General features: G+C 43.0%; 4 protein-coding genes across 5 annotated transcripts; 3 read left to right on the top strand and 1 right to left on the bottom strand.

The window, feature by feature from the left end:
* The first annotated feature begins 2704 nt into the window (after positions 1-2704).
* LOC130391211 (trypsin) lies at positions 2705-5708 on the top strand. The gene is made up of 6 exons (XM_056601260.1): positions 2705-2785; positions 2893-2976; positions 3416-3569; positions 4029-4167; positions 4489-4734; positions 5111-5708. The coding sequence occupies exons 2-6, from the start codon at positions 2922-2924 to the stop codon at positions 5255-5257; spliced, it is 741 nt and encodes a 246-aa protein (XP_056457235.1). The 5' UTR covers positions 2705-2785; positions 2893-2921; the 3' UTR covers positions 5258-5708.
* A 1047-nt stretch (positions 5709-6755) lies between these two features.
* On the top strand, positions 6756-11959 carry pink1 (PTEN induced kinase 1). Its single transcript, XM_056591179.1, has 8 exons — positions 6756-7255; positions 7411-7665; positions 7779-7882; positions 8257-8439; positions 8677-8840; positions 8995-9122; positions 9886-10116; positions 10974-11959. Exons 1-8 carry the CDS (start codon positions 6902-6904, stop codon positions 11256-11258), a joined length of 1704 nt encoding a protein of 567 aa, XP_056447154.1. The 5' UTR covers positions 6756-6901; the 3' UTR covers positions 11259-11959.
* A 44-nt stretch (positions 11960-12003) lies between these two features.
* agmat (agmatine ureohydrolase (agmatinase)) lies at positions 12004-17973 on the top strand. The gene is made up of 7 exons (XM_056591196.1): positions 12004-12406; positions 13324-13526; positions 13740-13788; positions 14489-14684; positions 16399-16578; positions 16755-16839; positions 16946-17973. Exons 1-7 carry the CDS (start codon positions 12108-12110, stop codon positions 17023-17025), a joined length of 1092 nt encoding a protein of 363 aa, XP_056447171.1. The 5' UTR covers positions 12004-12107; the 3' UTR covers positions 17026-17973.
* dnajc16 (DnaJ (Hsp40) homolog, subfamily C, member 16) lies at positions 16772-25006 on the bottom strand. Of its 2 annotated transcripts, none has more exons than XM_056591166.1 (15): positions 24779-25006; positions 24286-24463; positions 24082-24148; positions 23651-23966; positions 23041-23225; positions 22333-22437; positions 22019-22177; positions 21727-21857; positions 20896-21076; positions 20260-20439; positions 20046-20122; positions 19818-19898; positions 19545-19628; positions 19250-19417; positions 16772-18764 (listed from the first exon to the last, which is right to left on the bottom strand). In XM_056591166.1, the coding sequence occupies exons 2-15, from the start codon at positions 24441-24443 to the stop codon at positions 18278-18280; spliced, it is 2379 nt and encodes a 792-aa protein (XP_056447141.1). In that variant the 5' UTR covers positions 24444-24463; positions 24779-25006; the 3' UTR covers positions 16772-18277. The 2 variants fall into 2 exon arrangements, with proteins under 2 accessions (XP_056447141.1, XP_056447134.1); XM_056591159.1 differs by having other exon boundaries at positions 24286-24460.
* Between the last annotated feature and the right edge of the window lie 329 nt (positions 25007-25335).

Below are 25335 nucleotides of genomic sequence, written 5' to 3'. Positions count from 1 at the left end.
CAACAGAGACAACGCAGGGATATGATCATGAGCAGTTAATGGAGTGAAAGTGAAATCCTCGAGCTGCTGATCATGTGAGAGAAGGTGATGCTGTCGTATTAAACAAAGACGTTGAAAGATGGTGCGATCTACGAGAGAAACCCAGAGGAACTGTCCTTACGAGGCTTTTGTCGGGATACAAAACAAGCCAGCAAAATAAAGAATACGTTGGCGTTTTTGCACTTGTCAATAGTTAATCGAGTTTGTTGCCTACACTCAGACGTGAACTTATTCTTTCATGCGGGTGTCTTCATTAATAAAAAAATAATAACATTCGGCAGTATGCAAATTATTCTAAAGAGATCTTGACTGTGCGCAGGCCCGCCTTCTCCGGTGAACCGAAAGCCTGCGCCGTGACGAATTGGGGATCTTTTATCAAAAACTCAACTTCACTATCGCACCAACGTGAACCTACTCGTGAACCGCTTGCCGTCATGTTTATTGTTTAATGGGAATGAAGGGTCGCGTGGACTATACTTCATCCAGTTTAGGTTGCGTAGCCATGCGTGTGCTCAATAAGCATCATTCTGTACCGTGGCCTGAGCACACCTCTCCGAAGTGTGCTCAGGTGTGCTCAGGCCACGGATTTGAATTGTACTTGAGTACGGTCGGCGTGCTCACACTAGCCAAACGACCTAGACTTAGGGGCGCAGAGGTGTCAAACGGACTTGGGCACGGTACAGATGGCCTAGTGTGAGTGCGCCCTTGTTAGTCTTTGTTTTGGGGTGTGGCTTTGGAGAGAGGCCTGAAGGGAGGGATGGAATTTTCTTAGTTTGGTTCTCGGTTCTCAGTAGCCTACTCTGACTAGCTTCTCAAAATGGCCTACCCTAGCTTTAAAGTTATGTAACATTGACATTGAGACCAATAATATTTAATCTCGTTGGAAAAAAATTGTATAAACAAAAAAAGCTTGACTCCAGTCCAAATTCTTAATGTTCCAATTTGCTTGGAATCATGCGCTACTACTTTTCTAACTATAATAACTAAAACTAGAAAAAATGAATTTTCTGCAGAAAATGAGGTGGGTGCTGTAGTACAAAGTGAGGTTGATAATATGTTTGAATAAAGCCGCATAGATTAAGACGTAAAGAAACATTAAATGGCTTAAATAAAGTGAAGGGATTTTAACAGAGTTCAAAAGTCTAAATAGAGTCTTTTGATATCGCATGACAAGGAAAACGGTCACACAAGTGGGTGATTCGTGTTATGGTAGTACACTCTAGTCGTGTGCCGCCTATCAGCTGACAGCTAACGCGGTCCAATCAAACAAATGTATCAAATGTGTCAATTTAACATCTTCCACTTCACACACACCCACAACCCTATGAAGTTAAGTGTCCTGATATGGATTTCAGCTAGCACCACCCGAGCCTCCACCTGTTTTGATTCTGCTCTGTACTGTATGTTACACAATAGGTTGAGGTGTCTGATGTACCCCATTGGGGATTGTTCAGTGCTTCCTGCTATCAAAATTTGAGCATGCTGCATCTGACATCTGTATGTCATGCTTTAAATCCTACAGAAGGGAGCAACCTCAAAGAGAGGAACCATACTGCTGAACTAAAGTGCGTTACCATTTATTCTATTGAATGGTTAAATCTATAAAATAAAAAATATTTCTCACAGAACATGATATAAAGTGTCACACCATGTGATGTTTTGTGCATTAAATAAGCACAATATGTGCCGCCATTATTCACAGGTATATAATGAGCACACTCCTTGCAAGATGGTAACATATTTTAATGTTTAATTGCAAAACAAAACATTTATAATGGCCATTTTTAATATAAGAATGTCTATAAAATGGCTATTTAGATATATATACTCTGGGTTGATATATCTGATTTACCCTGTGGGGGATTGTATAGTGCTCCCTGTTGTCAAATGCTGTATGCTGTATCTGACAGAATACATAGAAATAGGTCTTATTTTAAATCCTACAGCAGAGAACAACAGAAAACAGTGGAACCATACCGCCAAACTAAGTTGTAACACCATTTCATGCAATCATTTGTTAAATCTATGAAATGAGTGATGCTGACAGAACTGCAGTAATGGCCGAAATGCTGCCCACTCAAATGGCTTTTAGATTTGAAAGGCTAGATGCATGAGCTCAAACTGAACCTCAAGCTGAACATATAGGCTATATATGCTTGTTATGTGAATCACATCATACATTTTATATTGAGGTGTTGAAATTCAGTGGTGTTGCAACAATAAGGAAAGTTTATTCCTTTGCATATAATTATTTTAGTAGTTGCATTAGATAATAAGAGATAGGCTAAACATAATGCAAACGGCGAAATGAAAGCTTTGATAAATCACCAAATTGCAGAGCAGACTTGCCAAATCACACAAATAAGGAGTAGGTTTGTTTACCCGACAATGATGTTTCCACAACTCATCTAGTCATAAGACATTTAACCCATCAATCTAGGTGTCCATATTCTTTGGATGGACACTCTGGTGCTGGTGTTCCATTCCCAAGCATATTCTTCATAACAATACATCCCAAGGTGTGTGAGAGACTCACAATGGAGAAGCAGACCATATCTTTGTTCTGTACTAGGTCAGCTTTAGTGTAATGTGATGTGGGATGGCCCACTTACTTACTGAGACCAAAAGATAGTTGGACAAAAAAAGAGATTTGGATAAGGATACTGTTACATTATATAAAGAATGAGGTGTCTCAGTCCAACCAGTTGCAGAAGTTCTGAAGATTGATGATCATTTAGGATAACGGGTAAGAGCATAACTTTCCTATTATTGTCACTGTGTAGAGCGGATTTCCAAGGGTCTTGTGCAAATTAATACCTGCCTCTCAGTCATCTTTCAACTGTCATCTTTCAGTCAACCGCTATTTAACAGGTCGAGTTAAAATGAAAGAGGCAATGAAATGGACATCGCTGCTCCTCATCTCTCTAATTGTAACAGGTATATTTCTTTCTCGTCTCAAAAGTATGCTATTCTTAAAAAAAATCAAAAAATCTACCAATGCTTGTTATGCTTATAATATGGATAATAGACAATATATTTGTTTATATTTATAAGTTACAAATGTATAAATATAGACAACACACATTGGCTTACTGCAGTATATACATTATACATTCATTATTTTATTTTATGGTGAACACAGCATGGCTCTATGTTTGTGATGTAGCATGTAAAGAATCATATTTCATTAACATTTGCGTGTATATATATATATATCTATATATATATGACTGTCTGACCTTGTTTGAGTCAGGCACTCTCCAACACAATGGCACTTTGCTGGCAACATGATTGTACAAACACACAAAATGATGAGGAAGCTGGGTATAATTTGCATGTCCTGAAACATTTTTCTTTCTAACCTCACTGGGTGCAGAGGCATATTCAGCCAGGATTATTGGGGGCCAGGAGGTTTTGCCTTATTCCATAAAATATCAAGCATCCCTGCAATCTGAAACCAGGCGTCACTACTGTGGAGGGACACTGATCCACGCAGAGTGGGTAGTGTCTGCTGCCCACTGCTGGAAGCCGTGAGTACTGCCAATTAATAGAACTGTTAACTAAGAATGTGACCGTGCCTGCTGCGCTATGATCGAGAGGTTGGACAACTTTATAATGCCAATCATATTTCGTTTTTTAATGCTTATGGATTAAATGTTAATTATTCGAAAATAGGCTACTCATTTATAAATCATTCATTTAGAAATTGGACCTGATTTGCCTGCTTGAGAAGGCATTGTCTAAAGGGTAAATATTCTGATTTTGTTAGAGACGCAAATGAATGGCGACGCAGATTCAGAGCTCTTTTATAGCTCATCGTGCAACCACAAGCACATGTGGATCAATTTGAGCAGTAAGCGGCAGTTCTTTCTGTTTATGATTGTGTTCAAAGTATGTTTAGCAGTTTTGTCAAACATCTGCACTGCAAAAAACGAAAAAATATGTTTTCCCCGTGCTTTGCCATGACGCCCTGTGCCCTGCCTAACCAGGAGTTCTTCGTTGACGGTGGTGCTGAGTGAACACAGTTTGAGTCAGGAAGAGGGTTATGAGCAGGTATTCAACGTCTCCAGGATATACGTCGCCAACTATAACTATAGGACATTCAGCAATGACATCATGCTCATCAAGGTAAGGTTTCCTTCAAATAAAACTCCCGGTTTCATCTGACGATTGAGAATAATAACCAACGTTTACAATCCGAATAACATTCACTCCATCTATTTATACGTTACATTCTCACACACACACACACACACACACACACACACACACACACACACACACACACACACACACACACACACACACACACACACACACACACCCACACACACCACACACACACACACACACACACACACTCTAAAAGTTAAGATGTGGTGATGGTGTGATGTCCGTGATGGTGTGATATCCGTTTCTTTCTTCTGCTTTGCTTCTCATCTGCGGCAGCTGAGTAGACCGGCCAGCCTCAACGCCCACGTTCAGCCCGTCAGACTTCCAAACGGCATACATGCCGGAATGACCTGTACAGTGAGCGGCTGGGGGGTGACACAGACCTATAGCAACGTTCTGTCCCCCGTGCTGCGGGCCGTGGACGTGCAGATCATCCCGAGATGCTACTACTACTACTGGGGCCGCATCACCCGTAACATGATCTGCGCTGGCTCCCGGTTTGGGGGCAAGGACTCCTGCCAGGTAACAAGCCTGTTATACACAGAGAACCAATAGGTCCGTGGTGGGGGCCTGGAGAGATAATACAGTTAAGCCATGGATGGGGATGACAATGCACAGCAAGAGGATGGGCCGGTCAAGGGAATAGACCTGCCGTTGAACCGGTACTGTAGACATTTAACAGCAATCATCATTTTATCTCTGGCCAACCCCTTAGAGAAAGTACATTCTTATCTCTGCATACCTCTGTCTGCCTTTTATAATGATAAAGTTAGACATTGCGGTTTGAAGTATACTGAATACAGGAAGGCAATCAATTATTTAGTACATTACAAAGGGTACTTTGATTGTGAACCGTGCTTTGTGTTCATTGGCTATCTGGTTTTGTTTTGTTCCACAGGGAGACTCTGGAGGTCCGCTGGTCTGCAATGGACACCTGGAGGGAATCGTCTCGTGGGGCATTAGTTGTGCCAATCCGTACTACCCGGGTGTCTATACCAAAGTCTCGGCCTACGTCAATTGGATCAATTGGGTTATCAATAGCTAAAGGCTGACTGGGAAGCCTGCAGGGAATGTGAATTCAAAGATAGGTATAGCAAACTCATGCCCTTAGGCCCACTTCACTTTCGACTGTAAAGTAATCATATAGTTGTGCCATAGTCTTCGGTTTGGTCGTATTTTGTTCATTTAGAACAATGAAAGGTATAGGCGTACTTCAGGCCCATAGTTTTATTGAGATTTATACAAAACTTAGACTTCTTTTTAATATGAGACATTGAATAGTGATTTCTGGCAATTAACACACTTTTTCTGAATGTTTGCTTTTCTTAACAGAATATACTCCCTTTTAAGTTCCATCACAAAACCTTAGCAAAATGGTCATTGTGTTTTCAGCTGTTAACTCAAATGCTAAAATGTGTCATAAGCGCCTAATACATCTGGTAGGTTTTTTGGACTATGTCTGTCAGTATGAACACATATAAACCAATAAAGTGATATTCCACGTCAGTATGGACATAAGGTTATTCCAAGCTGCTGATTAAAAGGTTATCAAAAAACAAGCAAGAAAAAGCGGGTAACATCACAAAGCGGCCTCACATAAAACCTAAAATTATCAAACTTCTTCACGAACATTTTTAGTTTTCTTTGCATGAAAAATTATCATTTAAATTCACAAACAACATATGTGTAATCCAGGGCATATAAAGACGGGGACCAGAAAATAATTATTTTCTCTCCATTGACACCCATTCATATTTTTCGATCTCATAGGTCCCATGAGCTCTACCGGAAGGGGCGTGACTTCGCCACTCTATGCGCGACCAGCAGGGGCGATTCTAGTTTTCATAAACATCCTGGGTTTAGCCCAGAGGGAAAAGAAAAGTATCCCTCTGGGCACACAAAATTATTATATTATTATATATATTATTATTATAAGCATTTATCAACATTAAAAATTATATAAAATCAAAATATGTTTTTTTTGTACAACATTTTTTGCTTTACATAGACAGGCCTTGTAATAACACATCTTAGTTGGTTAGACACAAATTCGTACATCAAAGCCAGTGCTAAATAGATTTTTCGAATGTGTCGAATATCCAACGTCCAATTTTTAACTAAAGGGATGAGTCTGATTTGACTGATTTAGATTCATACTTCAAAACGAAAAAAGTCTTCATTCAATTCACCTTACTGTGTGCATGTGTGTGTGTGTGTGTGTGTGTGTGTGTGTGTGTGTGTGTGTGTGTGTGTGTGTGTGTGTGTGTGTGTGTGTGTGTGTGTGTGTGTGTTCGTGTGTGTGTGTGTGTGTGTGTGTGTGTGTGTGTGTGTGTGTGTGTGTGTGTGTGTGTGTGTGTGTGTTGTGTGTGTGTGTGTGTGTGTGTGTGCGTGTGTGTGTGTGTGTGTGTGTGTGAACTTAAAGTATAAATAAATAACGTGAATGTTATTCGGATTGTAAACGCTGGTTATTATTCTCAATCGTCAGGTCCGTCTGTTTGTTGAGTCGTTATTTGTAGGCGTTATTTGTAGGAGCAGGTCACTTGTCACGTGATATCAATGCGCATGCTCTGGAAGCTCTGTGACTGTCTTGTTTACATCGTCTTTTTGCCCTTGTGTTTCGGTGTGACGGACAATCTGAAAGTTGAGGATTCGGATTTACAATACAGAATTTACCCTCGAAAGGTGAAGAATGTCGGTAAAACATGCCATTAGCCGGGGGCTGGAGTTTGGGCGATCGGTTTACAAGATTGGTCTCCTGAAACCCGCCAGCCGAATCGCAGCAAAGTTCCGAGGTGAGCGTGTCCACGGGCCCCCGCAGAGCCGTACCGCCCAGCCGCAGACCTTCTTGCCGTCTCGGTACCGATACTTTCGGACCACATTGAGTGGCATCGCCGCTCGGGTCCAATCCGGCGGGTTCAGGAGGTTTGCCGGTAGCTCTCCGCGGAACAGAGCCGTGTTTCTAGCGTTCGGCCTCGGAGTCGGTCTGATCGAGCAGCAGCAGGAAGACGACAGGAGGAACGCCGCAACCTGCCAGGGAATTCAGGTGAGATGGAGAACATTGAGCTAGCACATGCATATGAGGGGCTTGAGTGTTCTATTGGGGTTTAGTTTGAATGTGCACTTATTTGTATAGATGTTGTTGCGTTCTGTATTGAAAGTTAGCATGGCTTCTTCCCTTGGCTCTGTCTCCACCCACAGGAACTATTTAGTAAGAAAAAGTTTCAGAGTCCTCTCAAGCGTTTTACCTCAGGGTACAAGTTGGAGGACTATGCCATTGGGAAGCAGATTGGGAAAGGATCCAACGCTGCAGTCTACGAGGCTGCTGCTCCTTTGGCCTTCTCCAAGAAGACATGTTCCGTGGTGGAAGTATCGGAGGATCAGGGTGAAGGAGAGAGCACTCCATATCTCAGATGCTGCTTCCCTCTCGCTGTCAAAATGATGTGGAACATTGGGGTGGGTTGTCAATAAATTACCTTCAACATATAAATCTTAATAATGGTACAAAGATTTGATCCCCCTAGGAGTTTTAACCAAACGACACAAACTCTATTCCTATTATTTTGCAGGCAGGGTCGTCCAGTGACGCCATACTAAGATCGATGTCTCAGGAACTGGTGCCAGCGGGACCACATGCCTTGGGGCAGGAAAACAAGCAAATTTGTCTGGATGGGTGTGTGCTCAGGATGTATAGATAGATACATTTTGATGTGAAAAGTAAAAGGGTTTTCTTGTTTACACATAATACTAGACCGTTAACCCCTTTTTTCTTAACAGGGTGACTTTTATTTAAACGTACTCAATATGTGAAAGGCTTTGAATGCTGGAACGGAGAACATTTTTCTGAACACTGCAAAGCTATGAGATTGTACCAGTATCTATTCACGAAACAGTATTGGCATTACACATCCCTAAAAGGTGTTGTTTTGGTTAATTATTTAGTTAATTTCTTTGTTTATTGGTTTCAGCAGAAAGTTATTCAATGACCTACAATACTGCTAGGTACACTCTGATGGACATGAACAACTGCCATCTCCATAAATGCAGGCATTTTGGAGTTCTGCCGAGGACGGTGCCGGCTCACCCCAACGTCATCCGAGTGCACCGTGCCTTCATGGCCGACGTGCCCCTCCTGCCAGGCGCAAGGGAGGAATATCCGGCTGTACTGCCAGCCAGACTCAACCCGGACGGCATTGGTTATAACCGCACCTTGTTCCTGGTCATGAAAAAGTGAGAACCACTATTCATACACACTAAGGCAGAATGATAAAATCTTCATTCACACACAAGGCATAGTATTAGTAACACCCTCTTTATTCACACTCAGGCATATTCACACACTTAAGGTTCATAATGACACTCAAATAAAAACTATTTTTGTGAGAATCGTTTCTTTATATTCGAGCGGCAGCAGCGATACCAGTCGTTGATCACAGGGTAGTAAAACTTGGGTCTCGCGCCACACAGCTATCCGTGCACGCTGCGGCAGTATCTGGAGGGGAACCAGCCAGGACTGAGGCAGGGCACTCTGATGCTGCTGCAGCTCCTGGAGGGAGTGGATCACCTGTACAGAGGAGGCGTGGCCCACCGGGACCTCAAGTCGGACAACGTGCTGGTGGAGCTGGATTCAGGTCAGTGCGATCCACCGTGTGCCCACTAATATGAACGCAGTGATACACATTCAATGTGTGCCGGTGATTCATGAGTCTAGGGAACAGGGTGGGCTTCCTATAATGGGGTTTACATTGGTTATTGTGTTTCTGTGTTTCCCACCTTGTTGGGTAGATGGATCACTTCGTTTGGTGATCAGTGACTTTGGCTGCTGCCTGGCCCAAAGTGACGGCAGCCTGCAGCTTCCTTTCAACAGCGTCTGGGTCAGCAGAGGGGGCAACGCCTGCCTAATGGCACCTGAGGTTGGCTGGAGCGGTTTTACGTGATGTGCTTGCACCTTTAACCGGTATACTTTTACATGCATGTGAATGGAAGTCCCCAGAAAATAATTAGTTTAAGGTGCTCCCTGCTGTAGGATTTATAGCATGACATAAAGATGTCAGGTGCAGCATACAAATATTTGACAAAAGGGAGCACTATACATTCTCCCATGGGGAACATCAGATACCTCAACCAATTGTGTAGGTTGAATACAATACAGAACAGAGTGTGTGTGTGTTTAAGATCTGAAATTGACCACCTATCAGTGTACATGCATTTGATTAGACTGTGTTAGCGCCCAGTCGGTAGGCAGCCCATGGCTAGAGTGTGCAGCCAGAACTAACTACGACCATTTCGGGTGCCAATATGATACACGCCATCTAATTAACAAATTGAATATGGTGCAACCAACATTATTGATGTATCCCTTCCAAACCCTTTCAATGAAATGGAGTTCAGCCACATGGCCTAGGCCTACACCAATAACTTAAAACCCTTTTACGGGTATATTGGCTTACTGAGGAAAGACCCCATAAGATTAATGTTAATTAATTGTCACATTAAAGCACTTTTGGATACCAGTTTAGCATGTACAGGAGGATCATGGTGTGTAAACCAACACTTAATTTTGGGAATTTTAAATTGGTTATGACTGAAAACAATCTAAAAGGCATATAAATGTAAATAATTCCTTAAATCTCCCCCTTCCTCTCCCCCAAAATTAACCCAAATCTGTCGCTGAAGGTGGCCACTGCAGTCCCCGGCCGAGCCGTGGTCATCGACTACAGCAAAGCCGATGCCTGGGCTGTCGGCACCATCTCCTACGAGATATTCGGGGAGCCCAACCCCTTCTATGGAGCCCAGGGGCTGGAGAGCCGGAGCTACCAGGAGAACCAGCTCCCAAGGCCCCCTGCCGCTGTCGCTCCCGACGTGCAGCTGGTGGTCTCTTTACTCTTGAGGAGGAACCCTGAAAAGGTATATTGTGGGGTGGTAAGGCATACTTATGAAACGGGTACAAGCCGTCTGAAAATCATTCCTTCCCTGTGCCATGGTGACATCAAAGGTGGGCGTTTCCACCTAGATGTACCTTGGATGGATCAGTCTACCAACCTACCCAGTGGACTGTAGCAAACGTTGCTCTATCCTTCATATATCTGGGTGTACACGCCCACTTGTGATGTCACTATGGCACAGGGAAGGAATGATTTTCAAACGGCTTGTACCAGCTAATCACACCCACACCTGGTTGCATGACATGAGCCCTTTAAAGGAGAAATCCGGTGTAAAATGGATCTGGGATATGTTAAGTATGATAACTAGTTGGAATGTTCGTTTGGGAGCGAAAAAAGCGCACATAGACGCATTCTTAAGTTGGCTGTTTTTAGCCGATTCTACCAAAACGCTATAAACTTGGAACGATGGCGGCATGTGTTGTGGTAAAAACTAAATCGTTATTTCTAACCACTTAAAAGGGTAGAAGTAGCCCGACTCTTCTTTGGTAGTATAATAAGGGTCTTAACATATACAACAAGGCATTGATAACTTTGTAAGTGTACAGAATGTTTATTAAAAAGGAAATTTTATACACACAATACCATCAGTAATTCACCCGTCGACGCCATCTTTTTTTTAAGACTCGATAAGTACATTGGCGAACACAGAGCTTGCGTGTTGTTGACGGATGTCAGAATCTCTTTGTTCGTCAATCTACTTATCTTTCTGCACTTTTTTACAAGGATTTTGGTGTAGCCTACCTGTGTAACTCTGTACCAAATATTGATGAGATGTTAACCTGCTACAATCTTTTGTAATCGTCTTTGCGTGTTCTCCAGCGCCCCAGTGCCCGTGTTGCCGCCAACATCCTGCACCTCAGCCTGTGGGGGAAGAAAGCCCTGGCCAATCAGGACAGCGTGGCCATGAGGGAGCTCGTGGATTGGTTGTTGTGCCAGTCGGCCGTGGTTCTCCTGAGGGGCTGCGGCGGTCCCCGTGGGAACACGGTGGAGGCTGAGCTACAGAGGGGCTTCCTGGCCCACCTGGAGCTGCAGGACCTGCGCACGGCAGTGGGCTTCCTGCTGTTCGGACGGGCGCAGCGTCAGGCCTGCATCCTGTGTGCTTAGAGCCGCACACGCAGCAACGGTCAAAACACACAAGGCAACGCAACCCTGGGAATACAATTGTGTGCTTTTTGGATTGTTTGGAATCCCCTTGCACTTAGATCTAGTTATTATATAGCTGTTGTGAGAGGAGATATCTGCTGGTGAACATAAAAGTTAATATTTAACTGTGGGTTTACGGTTAACAAATGACATGACCGGAAGTGCAAAGCATGCTGCTAAATAAAGGCTTTTCCTAATTCTCTCTGAGCTCCGTCATAGCTATGTTCTTTACATAGAACACGTGACTTTGTGGTGGATTGCACTGTGGCTTTTGCACTTACACAAACAGATTGTTTGGATTGCGGTCTTGATGTGATGCACATGTTTATAAAAGTGTATAGGTTATTTAAATAGGATAACGTATTTGAGGTAAATGCCCTTATTTTAATTCAAGCAACTACATGGAGTGGGAAATACTTTGGCTTTATTTTAGGTGGTGCAGTTTAATTTCAACATCTTGCTTCTGGATAGATGTATACATGTACATGTGTAAAGATACTTTCCAAATATGTATGCATTAAATAAAGAACAAAAAATGTTTAGGGTACATTCAGTGTTTTGTTTAAATGTATTGTTTAATCATTTATTTAATAACGATGTCTGTATCAAACATTGCCTAATTTCTGCAGAAATACACTCATTTAGCCTACCTGTTGTCCCGTTGGTTCAAACTGTTTTACTTTGAAAATGTCCAACGGAACACAACACTAAATATAGCAAATGCCAAGAGGCGGTGCTGTGCTGTGTGTACGACTCTGAATACAACAGCGCATGCTTTAAGTGAAGTAGTCTGAAGGAGTCTTCTTAATAATGTCTCTATTTTATAAACGGATCGTTTCGGGAGCTTTGAGCGCACATCTTATGAGACTACCAGTCTTGACTCAGAGGTTGGTAGTGAGTGACTGTGGCAGCAGAAACCCCAACTTCAACCCCAGCAGAACCCAGTCCGGCAAGAGCTACAATGTTCCGCCGAGTGCGGAGTTCGTTGCGAGGGTCTCCGGCATCGCTACGATGGCCAAACTACCGTACAGAGAGACCGCAGAGGGTCTCTACGCGGCGTTTGTTGGCGTGCCCATTGATACTGGAACCTCCAACCGACCAGGAGCACGGTAGTGTCTCAACTTGAATGAACTTTCACGTAGATTAAGTTAGAGTAAATCAGGGGTCAGCAACCTTTTCAACATGCAGTGCCAGTTTGACATTTTCTCGTTAATGAGTGTGCCTTAAGCCACAATATTTAAAAAAATGAAGCTAAATTATGACACAGCGACCAAAAACATTTCCAGAAGACCTGGAATTTTACTATTTCCATATAGTCCAAAATCATGCATCAACATTTTAAATGTTTGTTATATTTGCAACATGGGCGTACAAATTATAATTACATATGTCCCATGATCTTAAAACACCATTTTCAGAAACTCATTCAAAAACATATTTGCACTGTGAGAAATGTAAAAAACGAGAATATATGAGAATGTTGAAACCATGTTTGCACATCAATATCTTTAAAACATGTACAGCTATGCGAAACCATGTGAAGGCGAAGTATAGGCTACAGCAACAACACCACTTGCAACAATATTTTAAATATTTTATTTTCTATTACTCACAACATATAGTTTAAAAACTATTAATTGATCCCATTTCAGAACACTGCTTTCTGTAACTATTTTTAACATATTTGCACTGGGAGGAAATGCCCAAAACAGAATAACGTGCAAAAAAAAAATCGGTAGTAGGCCTAATGATTATGCTGCCGCATTGTGCTGTGAATTTTTTTAATAATAATCTTTCTCGTATTCACCACTCGAGAGGGCACTTTTTTCAACCATGGAGGCACTGTAAGGGTATTAAGAGGGCACTCATTGAGAGACATTATCGAATTTTCTTGTTCTAGAGGGCTCATCATCATTTAATTTATTGTATGAAGGGGCACCCAATATTTTTTATCCCCCCGAGTCCGCCACTGCTGCGGATGTCCGCAATAAGGAACAAAGTAATTTACTATTTTATTCTATTACAGGTTTGGTCCTCGACAAATAAGGGCAGAATCTGCGATGTTGAGGGCGTACAACAGCTGGACTAGGGCAGCCCCCTACGAGTCCATCATGGTGGCTGATATTGGGGACATTAACGTCAATGTCTATGACCTGAAGGACACCTGCAAACGCATCCGAGAGGGCTACCGTAAGATCGTGGCCACCGGCTGTATCCCTCTCACTATGGGTGAGAATCACACTGAATGAACGGCATGCTACACTGAGATTATATAAACAGGAAGTAAACAACTTGACTTAAACATAAAACAAATGGGCACAATATTGGCCTACATTGTAAATTGTTCTCGCTTTTAGAACGTTTGACAAGGATCCAGTCAACAAACCAGATGACTTAAAATACTGTACAGTTTATTATTGTGTGATTGCTTGGTTACTGCAGGGGGGGACCACACAATTGCCTACCCAATCCTTCAGGCTGTTGCTGAGAAGTAAGTGTGTGTGTGTGTGTGTGTCTTTGTTTGTTTTTGTATTTTTATATTTCTCATTTAATCTGAAAAAAAATGAAGACAAAACCAGACGTGCATAAGGTGACTTGTGTTGAGCCACCAGAACATTATCAATGTGCCATGGCATTGGAAGTCAACTGGGTGATGATGTTGAGGAAGATTTATGGTTCATATTTTAGCACACGACAGATCATGATAGGATTCGTTATGATTCATCAATCATTAATTCAGATTTTCACATCAGCAATAATATCCACATCCAATAAACAACACACACACACACACACACACACACACACACACACACACACACACACACACACACACACACACACACACACACACACACACACACACACACACACACACACACACACAGGTTAAGTGCACTGAACTCAATTTCCACCACCACCACCCCTGCCTTCACCTCCGTTGGCCCTGCTCTGTATTGTATTCAACCTACACAGTAGGTGGAGGTATGTATGTACCCCATAGGGGTTTGCACAGTATAGTGCTTCCTTTTGTCAAATGTTTGTATGCTGCACCTGATATCTGTATGTCATGCTACACACACACACAGACGCATGCACATGCACACACAAAACAACACACACACACACACACACTGTAAAACATACTATATCCATGGGTCATGTAAACTGACTTGGTACTCTTTGGTCAGATATGGCCCGGTGGGTCTGATTCACGTGGACGCCCATGCGGACACCAGCGACATAGTGCTGGGGGAGAAGATCGGCCACGGGACCCCCTTCAGGCGGTGTGTGGAGGAGGGGCTTCTAGATTGCAAGAGAGTCGCCCAGATCGGCCTGAGGGGGAGTGGCTACTCGCCTGATTCTTATGAGTGGAGCCGTGCGCAGGTACCAGACTAAGGCCCAATCCGTATTCTTTGCTCTGCAAAAATCTCCATCTTAACCCTACTCCTACCCCTACCCCTTAACCCTACCCCTCAACCCTACCCCCACGAAATGGAACAACAACCCTTCAAGACCCAGTTACAGTCATTATTAGTCGTTGACGGGGTTTTGATCTTTATTTTAATTTTATTTTTTTAATCTTTTGATACAAATCTGTCTCTGGAATATTACTGTATAGTTTGAATGTCTTAGGAATGCAACCTTACCCACAGGGAAAGCACGGTATGATTAGAAAAGAATATTATTCATACTCACTATCTTCAAAACTTTATTTTAGATCAAACAATATACAAGATCAACATAATATGTGAAACCAGAATAAACATAGAACTTGAGGTAATATGCTATCAAGACAGCATTGTCAAGTCATTTCATTCCGTTTCCATACGGATCCGGAAAATGAAATGAGCAGGGAACAACCGGGGTTGTGAATGCGCGAATAACAGCCATTTGTGAAAACGGTTAAACGATTTTCAGTGCACCAGCAAATCTGAAGTCAAACGTGTGGAAGTGCTTTGGTTAAACGAATATTAACTATCCTTCAGATTGATTCATATCTCATCAAATCGCAAACCACCATTCTCCAGGCTAAAAAGCATTTAAAAAAAAAAGATTGCATTACTTGGCAGGGGATTAAAGCTTATCTTCAACCTGGAGTCCCTAGAACATGGAACATATGGATATCATTGTCCCATTTTGTTGAACAAAATTGGAAATGGGCCCGGCAGCTCCCCGACCGCGGGCAGGGTCCGCGGCCGGGCTTCGAAGCCCGCGGCCGGGCAGCAGAGCCCGCGGCCGGGCAGCAGAGCCCGCGAGCCGCCTGACAGTGGGCAGCCTGAACGCGGCCTGTCCCCTGCCGCGGAGCCCCCGGTGCGAGTCCGGGAGCTCTTCTCCGGGAGTTTTGGTGGTTGTGCTTGTTATAAAGAAAATGCCTGCATAACATTCAAACAGCATAATGATAATGCGATGGTCATGGTCATTTATTTTATGATTATTGTGGTTTTCGATCCTGTCGCATCTTTTCGCCCGCCATCTTGCCTAGGATTTATCTTGATTTTCCATTTTCTCACAAGGTATTGTGGGAGCAAGTCACAACTTGAGCGTTCTCAATTTCTTTGAGTGTGCCCATTGAAAATCAAAATTTTGTGGGGATGTTAGCCCCCTTACCCCTTACCCTAGCTTAAAATGGCTTTCGGGACACAGCTCCACGGCGCGTGAACGCGCAACAGCGAGGGGTAGGGCTGAGATTTTGTTTGGAGCAAAGAATCTGGATTCACCCCTAAGTCCTTTAGTCATGGTGGGCTGCAGTGAAAAGCACTGCCAATATATGAAATAAACCGGAGAATGCTGGCTTTTAAGCTATCTATGCTATGGATATTTGACGCTGCATTTTGAACATAAATCTTTTTAAAGTGTAGAGTTGCATTGTATTCGATCAGACTGTCATAATAATGTAATGGTTAAATAACAATGAAGGACAATGGATTTTATGGGCAGATTTATTTGGTTCAAACTATGTGAAGGGAAGCTACTTACAACAACAACCACGTCAATAATAGTTATTGTTTGCAAGGAATTGTGCCTAAAAATTGATAAACGGGTGGAAAAAAAGGTTGGCATTTACAATGACACCATAACATTAAATTGTGTGTTATAGGGTTTCCGTGTCGTGCAAGCAGAAGAGTGTTGGTTCAAATCCCTGGAACCTCTGATGGTCGAGGTCAGGGCTCAGATGGGCAGTGGGCCGGTGTACCTGAGCTTCGACATCGACGCTCTAGACCCAAGTTTCGCCCCCGGAACAGGCACACCTGAGATAGCAGGACTGACCACCATACAGGTGAGACCAATGCGTTTGGCCGCGTTTTTTTTTTCTTCGTTTTTTTTAAGTGTGGGGGACTCCATTTTTATAGGTCATCATAATGTGTGACCGCCTTGGAATATGAATAACTAATGCATTTAAATATGGGCCTCATGGTGATGGCAGCTTGAGCCTCATGTACTCGCTTTGTGCAGGGGCTGGAGATTGTGCGGGGCTGCCGTGGGCTCAACCTGGTCGGGTGTGATTTGGTAGAGGTGTCTCCAGCGTATGACACGACAGGTACAGTATGACACCATCATGTTTACATCATGTAACCTTGGGATATAAAAAATGTCATGAAATAAACTGATATTTATTTGTGTTTGTATGCATGTTTGTTCAACAGGAAATACAGCGCTGACTGCCGCAAATTTGCTTTTTGAAATGATGTGTGTGCTGCCGAAAACTAAATATTACCCAAAATAATACATTCTGAATCCTTCTTCTACATTTCATCAAATCAACACAAATTTCAAGTGTGAAGGTGTGAGATTTTTGTGGAATAAATACCTTTTCACTAAATCATAAATGTAAAATTAGAAAGCATTGCTTATGACCAGCAAGAGAATATATGCACAATCTGAGACTAATCAAATTAAACTCATCGATGCCTTTTACATTTCATTTAATAGTTATAATACCAAAAGACAATGTTTATGGGCACTATAAAACAATAACCACATCTTGATAATAAATCCATGTAAAACATGAACTGATCTTTCATATCACAGATTTTTTTTCCCTTTAAAATACCGATCTATAGGTTTGATAAATATGTACAATATCTACAGTTCACAGTATTGACAATAACGACATTATAGGGGTACACATTTGCAAGAGCACACAAAAAATGAATGTTTTCTTTGCCTAATTCATTCAACATGAACGTGTTTGTACATGCCAGATTATCGAAGACTTTGAAAAGTTTTGCGACAATGAAATGCACGGCCAGTGCCATTAGTCATCATTTCATGTCATAGCTTCTACTTAACAAAACAGACGAAACACTGTCTACATATTGTACATTTTTTGTGATCCATCAGGATGATCATCGATAATGCCAAGCCTAGGGTAATATGAAGGCATTGTCGTTAACAGCAACCGCTATATTGCACAGGCAGGGAAAATCCGCATTCAGGAAATCTGATCAAAGAAATGCCAAAAAAATGCTAAAAGAAGGCTAGTGCAAGAGACATGCATCTCCATTCACAGTTTTCTTCATTCAAGACTAAGACAGATAGAAAATCTTGCCTATAATATTTGTTTTGATTATGATATTATGTAATATGCTTTTATGATGTAATGTAATCATTATGGAGGCAAATACAACTAGTTGACCACAGTGATTTGTTTTCTGGTTTTAAAGGCTATAGCAGCAGCATTGACCTAAAAAGTGTAAATAAGTATAAATAATAAGTACCGAAACAACAAAACTGGTGAGATCTAGTAGCATGCTTTGCGTGTACTTGTCCCACAGTATTTGTACGTTCAACATTTAACCAACCGCAGTTTCAAAGCACGTAAGTAGGTCGGAATAAATAAATAAATCGGTCATTCAAAGTACAAAACGGAACCAAAGACCCTCTTGGAGGCTTTACTCCTACCCAACGTGAGGCGGACCTCCTCAGCGTCAGGGCGGAAAAGGGCGTTGAAGAGGATGAGGATGATGTGCCCGGTCCTACTTCCCAGGGGTGATCTTGTCCAGCCCGGGCCAGGCGGGGACGTAGTAGCGGGGCAGGGTCCCCTCCATCAGCCTCTCCATCCACAGCCCCAGCCGGTCCAGTTTGTGGTGGATCTGCAGGGTGGACACGGAGCGCGAGCGGTAGGACTTGCGCGGCGGCGGTGGCGGGTGGTCGTCGCGGGAACCGGGCCTCGACCTGCTGGACGCCGTCGCCCCCCCGCCCGTTCCCGTTCCCGCTCCCGATTCGTCCTCGGAAGACTTGGCGTCGGGGTCTTCGCCGGTGTACACGGGCCTGAAGAGGCACAGGTACTTCTTGTGGCCGTTGAGCGCCATCACGTAGCCGGTGTAGTCCGCCCTGCGGTTGGCCGCCTGGTGGTCGTCGTGGGCGTCGTGCCGCAGGGCGTCCTGTGCATACTCCAGCAGGGAGTGCATCCACTCGCTGTGCTTGTCCATGTTCAGGAAGGAGAAGTGCAGCGTCACGCTCCTGCAGGGGGAACTGAGGGTTAGTTCCAGGGTTATTATGTGTCAAAAACAAGTTGTATCGTGTCTGAATGGAATGAGGGCTCCATTATAAGGAGGACTTGGTGAACTGATAGAGGGGGTTGGATATAGTGTTACACAACGACCCCCGGTGCTGGCCTCCTGCTGCTCTGGAACCTCAACTTGTGGACTACAGTTCCATTTAATGCTGCATTTTATTTAGCTTGGACATCATCTTTATTTAGGGTCATAGGAGGGGCCAACATAAAACCAAGCTTCACCAGAACATTCCTTAAAGTTGCTGGAAGCTTTGAGAGTTGTGAAGAAAGAGAGCGGGAAAGAGCAAAACAGATTACACTCAAGTTATAGCTCTTAAACCTTATCAAAAGAACCTTTGAGACAACACATTGTTTTATCCAAGCACATTTCCATACCGGTAATAGTAATAAAAAAAGTTCAGTGCTTCACGACTGGGAGCGAGGACCTCACCCCGTGAAGGAGTACACCTCTTTGGCAAACTTGCTGAGGAGAATGTTCTTGGAGGCGTGTGTGAGGACTAGCACCACGTTCATGTGTCCTGGTCTCAGCCTCACGAGGTTACTGGTGTACGTGATGTCTGTTAGCTCCGTCACCTCCACAAAACTCTTTTTAGGAGGCCTAAAACATTGTGCATCGAAAAGAAAATGTTTTATACTTGCATAATTTTGTCAACAACAGATATGTGAGACATTAAACAAGTTGGTTGACGAAACTATGAATGCCTGAAGGATAATCCCTGGCTTGCCTCGATGCACCTCCCGGGGAGCCATTTTCTGCTTTTAGTCCGTCCTTTCCTTTAGGTTTGGTCTGCTTGTCCTCACTCGAGTCGCTGCAATCACACAGAAAACCCATTCAAACTAAAAAATGCTTTCAATTATTAACCCTTTTTATTTTTTGTAAACAACCCTCGACCTTTGATTGCATTTGGCTTTTTGAGAACTAACTACAGGGGTTAGAGAAAAGTGATTGAGTGGTGCGGGAATTGAGTCTAGCAGTGTTTCTCAGTCAGTATTCTTACCTAAAAGCCTGGATGACCACAGTTCCAAACAAGATGAACAGGGCGGAAAAGATCAAAGACACAAGGGGCATCATCTCTCGCCTGAAAAAAAAAGAAAAGGGATTTACATCTCTAGATGTTTACATACTTAGAATGTAGATACTAGGCGACTAAAATAGAATATCTACTGAATCACGTAATTTCATAAATATTTAACGCACATCAGAATATCAATGTATCAATACATACCAGTTATTATGCAAAATATCATCCACGACTTCCGTTAAATAATCATAGGAAGAGTAGACCCATCGGATAATAAACATCTGTAAGAAAAAGACGATATTTACACTTCAAACTACAAACTCCGCCTCATCCCCATGTTGATTAGACTGTTACAATTGAAGTCACTTTTTCAGAGGCAGGGGAGGTTGGGCTGGGGGGGGGGGGGGGCACGACATACCGATGCAAACTCGTTATTGAGCTCGGGCAGCGTTGCGTCGTAGTTGAGGATGGACGGGTCCTTGTGGAGGCGCTCCAGCTCGTCCACCAGCGCCTGCTGGTCCTCCTCGCTGCCGTTCCACGCCGTCACCGGCTTGTACAGGGTCTTCCCTGCAGCGTTGCGCCTCTCCAGGATCACCACCTGAGGCACACACACGCACGGAAACGCACACACAGGGCCAAGAGCACACCGCTTTAACATACACTGTTAAGTTATTTAGAAGATGCTTCATCCAACGCGTTAGATGTGCGTCACGAATTAGAAGGTAGGGGTTAGAAGCCTAGCTGAGAGAAACCTAAGGGTTAACTAAACTGAAGAACTTGGTTTTGAATCCACAACCACTAGAATATCGTACATGTTCTGAAAAACAATACAAAAATACAATTATTTTTCTGCAAGGGTCCATTGTCAAAAACATGAAAATCTACAGATTTCATAATATCTGCATCAAAAATCGACCTTGGTCCTTAAGTGACAAAAAAATTGTGAGTAAAAAACAGCTCCCGAAACAAACACGCTCCATCTGCTGACATGGGCTCCTTGAGCTTTGGGCTACATCTAGCACGGGATCATCAAGAATATGAGCTACGTGTGTACCTGTGAGAACCAGGGTGTCTCCTTGCTCTGCGTCAGGACGTCACACAGGGGCTGCTGATGCCTCTGGTAGACGTAGGCGAAGCGCAGCACCTCCCTTGTGTTGGTGGAGGCGAAGGACAGGAAGGCCTGGTTCCCGGGAGAGAAGGACTCCTCGTCGCTGGTCAACAGCAGCACACAGTACCTTAGAGTGGAGGCATAGGGAGCGGTTGGTGCTGAATGATAACAACATGCAAATCACAAAACAAAACCGATATAAAAAGGTAATATTAACAATAGGAAGATAAGATTCCCCTTATTGATTCCTGATTTACATATTATTGGTTTGTTATGGAGTCCTTATTGCAGGTTGTTTATTCATTATGACGTGTTGTGGCATTACCGTAGCAAAAAGGTGTTTTACTTGTTTCATTTTATTTCAGCCTCATGACCATCCTCCAGCTAATGTAAGCACATTAAGAACACACAACAATAATTCCCCTACAGGGATGCAAGTTGACCATGGATATCCTCCTCAACATGTTTCTCCCACTTGATTGAAACAGGATACGTAGTACTTGATAATAGCTTTAGCAAGTAAACAATTAGCTAGATTCCAATATAATACAAAATAAAGTCAAAATAGAAAATTAAAGTATTAATATTAGACTTAAAGCGATCAGGGCCGGCATGAAGTTAATTGCATTCCAATGAGAGAATGATGTTACATCAGAATTAGAAAATGTAGACAATAGTATACAACATAAACCAAGGATATTTTATGAACTTCCTTTTTCTACAATCCCTGATTAATCTGATATAGCCAGACAAACAGTAAAATATAGCATGTCTTACTTTCTGCGTCGGTGGAACTGTTTCACAGGACAGAGCTCATCGAAGAGCTTCTGGTTGACCAAGCGTGGAACCAGGAGGAATTTATTGTTGGACATGAACTCATCAATGATCTGCTTTTTCATTCCCTTGGCCTGCAGAGAACAACAGAGGAGAGGATAACATCTAAAGTCTACATCCCCAGTATGACAACTCATGGTGATGACCGACGTTACCAAACAGACCCAGCAGATGAGGGTCCAACATTGAGGCCAATATTCCTTAAAAAAACATGGCATTCGTCTGAGGCATGTACCTGTATGATGTCCGCTGGCTTGTCTATGTTCTCTTTAAAGACCAACATTGTGGGGGCGTAGGTGTTGATGTTGAACTGTTTCAGCAGATCGGCCGTGTCTGAGATGCCCTGGTCAACGTAGCCGAACTGCAGGTAGTCTTTGTAGGCAAATGCTGTCAGCTGTTGAGAATCAGAGGTAAACATTTTCAATTATAAATAAAGTGTGTGTGTGTGTGTGATGTGTGGTGTGTGTGCGTGTATGCATGTTTGTGCGTGTGTGTGTGTGTGCGTGCTTGTGTGGGTGTCTGTGTGTGTGTGTTACTCAGTGCACCTACCTTAAACAGTAGAGGGACTGCAGGCACTTGGTCAAAAAGGAGCACATGTGGCTTGTTGATCTCTTGCCAGCTGTTTAGGAATTCTAGCTGGTTCTTATCAGTGACCTAGGAACAACAATCACAGTCTGGTAGCACTAGCAACACATGTATGCACTGTCTTCAGCTATCTTGAGAGCAAGCATATTCAGCCTGTGACTCAGACGCTTTTCAAGGTACAGCGCACAGGCATTAAGATGCTCTGTTGTTGCAACGATGTCCTTCCTCACAACCGCCTCAACCCTTTATGAGGCGCTGGACTATTATACTGTATTGCCTTCTTATTGTCCCTTTATTGATTCCTGATTTACATATTATTGGTTTGTTATGGAGTCCTTATTGCAGGTTGTTTATTCATTATGACGTGTTGTGGCATTACCGAAGCAAAAAGGTGTTTTACTTTATTTCAGCCTCATGACCATCCTCCAGCTAATGTAAGGACATTAAGAACACACAACAATAATTCCCCTACAGGGATGCAAGTTGACCATGGATATCCTCCTCAACATGTTTCTCCCACTTGATTGAAACAGGATACGTAGTACTTGATAATAGCTTTAGCAAGTAAACAATTAGCTAACTCAAAATGTGTGCATTATTGATATAGTACAGTCACTGAACAAAGCTTCTTGTATACTTCTATTATATTTGAAAATATAAAATATGAGTTACCTTCTCCACTAGCCTCTGTGGAAGCAGGTCCTCCACAAACTGCTTGAGGAGCTCCTTGGCCACGGCGTAATGGAAGAAGGTGACCTTGCCGTTGATGACCCCCAGTATGGAAGGCGTGCGGTGGGCTCCAAGGTAGTTAGCCAAACGCCTCTCATAGCCCACGTCCACCACGCCAATACCCACGCCTGCATCCACAGATACCCACACACAATGGTCATCAATGGGCCGGCTACTCTTAACACGTGAACCTGCACAAAGGCTAAGCTTGCAATTCATCTCGCATATTATAAACAGAAAGTAGCATCAAAGCTACTTTACATGTAACTGATTGCATAACGTTCTTTAGTTTCCTAAATAATATGAAAAATACATCAATGATTATATAATAATAATAATAATTATGTTATCATATTATAATCAGATAATAATATTATAATATAAAAAGTGTTCCCCTTTTTTCTTCAGTCACTTTTGTACAGCCTCCTCTTCGGAATACTTTAATAAGTTGACTAACGATTTTATATATCAGGTATAATTCCAAATATGGACATCTTAACATAGCAACAAACTAACCACTTTCAGTTGGTAAGTGGATTCTCTCTTTCCTTACCTAGCGTCTCCATCTCCTGCACCACCTCCTTCCAGACGGGCTCGATGTGGATGCAGCTGAAGCACCAGTCTGAGGTAATCTTGACCAGGTAGGGCCTCTTGAAGCTGCCAGGTACCACGTTGTTCACGTACTGGTCGAAGTGTAGTGCATACTTGCCGTCGGCGAAGTCCCGGCTGTTCTTGTTGAATGGGAAGTTGAAGAAGGCCTCGTCAAAGTCAAAGTGGCTGTGGCGATGGCGGTACTGGCCGTAGGGCTGGGTGTCATCCGTCTGTCCGTATCGGTCGTAGGTGGAGCGTTTCTCCTCGCTGGATAGGATCTACACGGGTGAGAAGGCACAGGAATAATAGAATGGTTGAGGATTATAACCCAGAGGCACATTCTGGCCTGTACATGTTTTTTTTTCTCTTTAACAGCTGAAAGGAATATCAAACCTCATAAGACTTTGTGATCTTGATGAACATGTCCTCTGCCTCTGGGCTTTTGTTTTTGTCGGGGTGCCTGGAAAAGAATAAATATTTTTTTATTCATGAAACACTTTAAACCGCCATGCACTTGCTAACATATTTGCTGCTTGTGTTACTGACTGGTGTATATTTATATTAAATAGTAGACTGATTTGTGACACAGCAGCATACCATTCTTTTGCAAGGCGTTTGTAGACCTTCTTGATCTCAGCCTGGCTGGCGCTTCTCGTTACCCCGAGGATTTTGTAAGGGTCAGCCTCAGCTGCAGCGTATAGTGAGCCTGCCAGGAGCGCCACCAGGACCACCAGCACAGCAAAAGGCAGTGACATCCTTTGTCTTCCTCGAACTGCTGTCCCCAGGAAAAGAGGTACAGCACAGTCAGATTCATTCAAAGTCTAAATCTCTGCCGCTATGTAGAGGAGCTTACCTAGTACTAGGCTATGCAAGCTCATTGTAATTATCGTATGAACAGGGTCCTACTTATCTTGTAAAATCAGCCTTAACACAATTACCTCTGTATCATCATAAAATAATGATACAATATTTCACTGGTTTGTCATTTCAATTATTTGCCGAAAAGCTCATGATACGTCTGTGGATTTGTAATAGCGTGCAACATAGCACCCGTGTCCTAGGCCACATTAACAAACGGATTACCGATCACCTCAAGCAGATGATTTCAACCAATCATAGGCCACATATTGAATACGGCGGCTCCCCAGAATGTTGTCTGTCAGCGTCGATCCGAAAAGACATCGGTTAGCAAAATGTTGCTTTCGGAGGACCATCCTCCTGCTACATCATAGGAGCATCCTCCTTCTACATCACAGCTCCCAGCCGGAGGCAGAGGGGAGGAGCTGCTCGGGGAGGAGGAGGAACAGAAACAAGAAGAACTTTGGGAATTTGAGTATTTGGTGACGCTTAAGGATCAGTGGGTGCGCTGGATTTATTTATCCAAAGCGCCGCCACCGTTCTTCGATTCGATGGACTCCTTCGACCCGTTTTCGCGTCGACGTCGCCGCCATATTGGAGCGGCGCACTGTCCTGCAAACAAATACAAGTAAATGTGGAAACTGCGGCTTTCCTGGATAAAAAGCACTATAACTTTTACATTTTCAACCGAATACGTTGATATTTTATATTAATATTTAATCATATGAGATACAGTTTATATATAATATATAGACACATATTTATTTTTTGCAATTTATTAGTTTTATT

The sequence above is a fragment of the Gadus chalcogrammus genome, chromosome 1 (genome assembly GCF_026213295.1).
Source record: "Gadus chalcogrammus isolate NIFS_2021 chromosome 1, NIFS_Gcha_1.0, whole genome shotgun sequence".
In the NCBI taxonomy this organism is placed as follows: domain Eukaryota; kingdom Metazoa; phylum Chordata; class Actinopteri; order Gadiformes; family Gadidae; genus Gadus; species Gadus chalcogrammus.
Note: the sequence above shows the minus strand (reverse complement) of the source record. Positions and strands in the feature narration are given on the sequence as shown.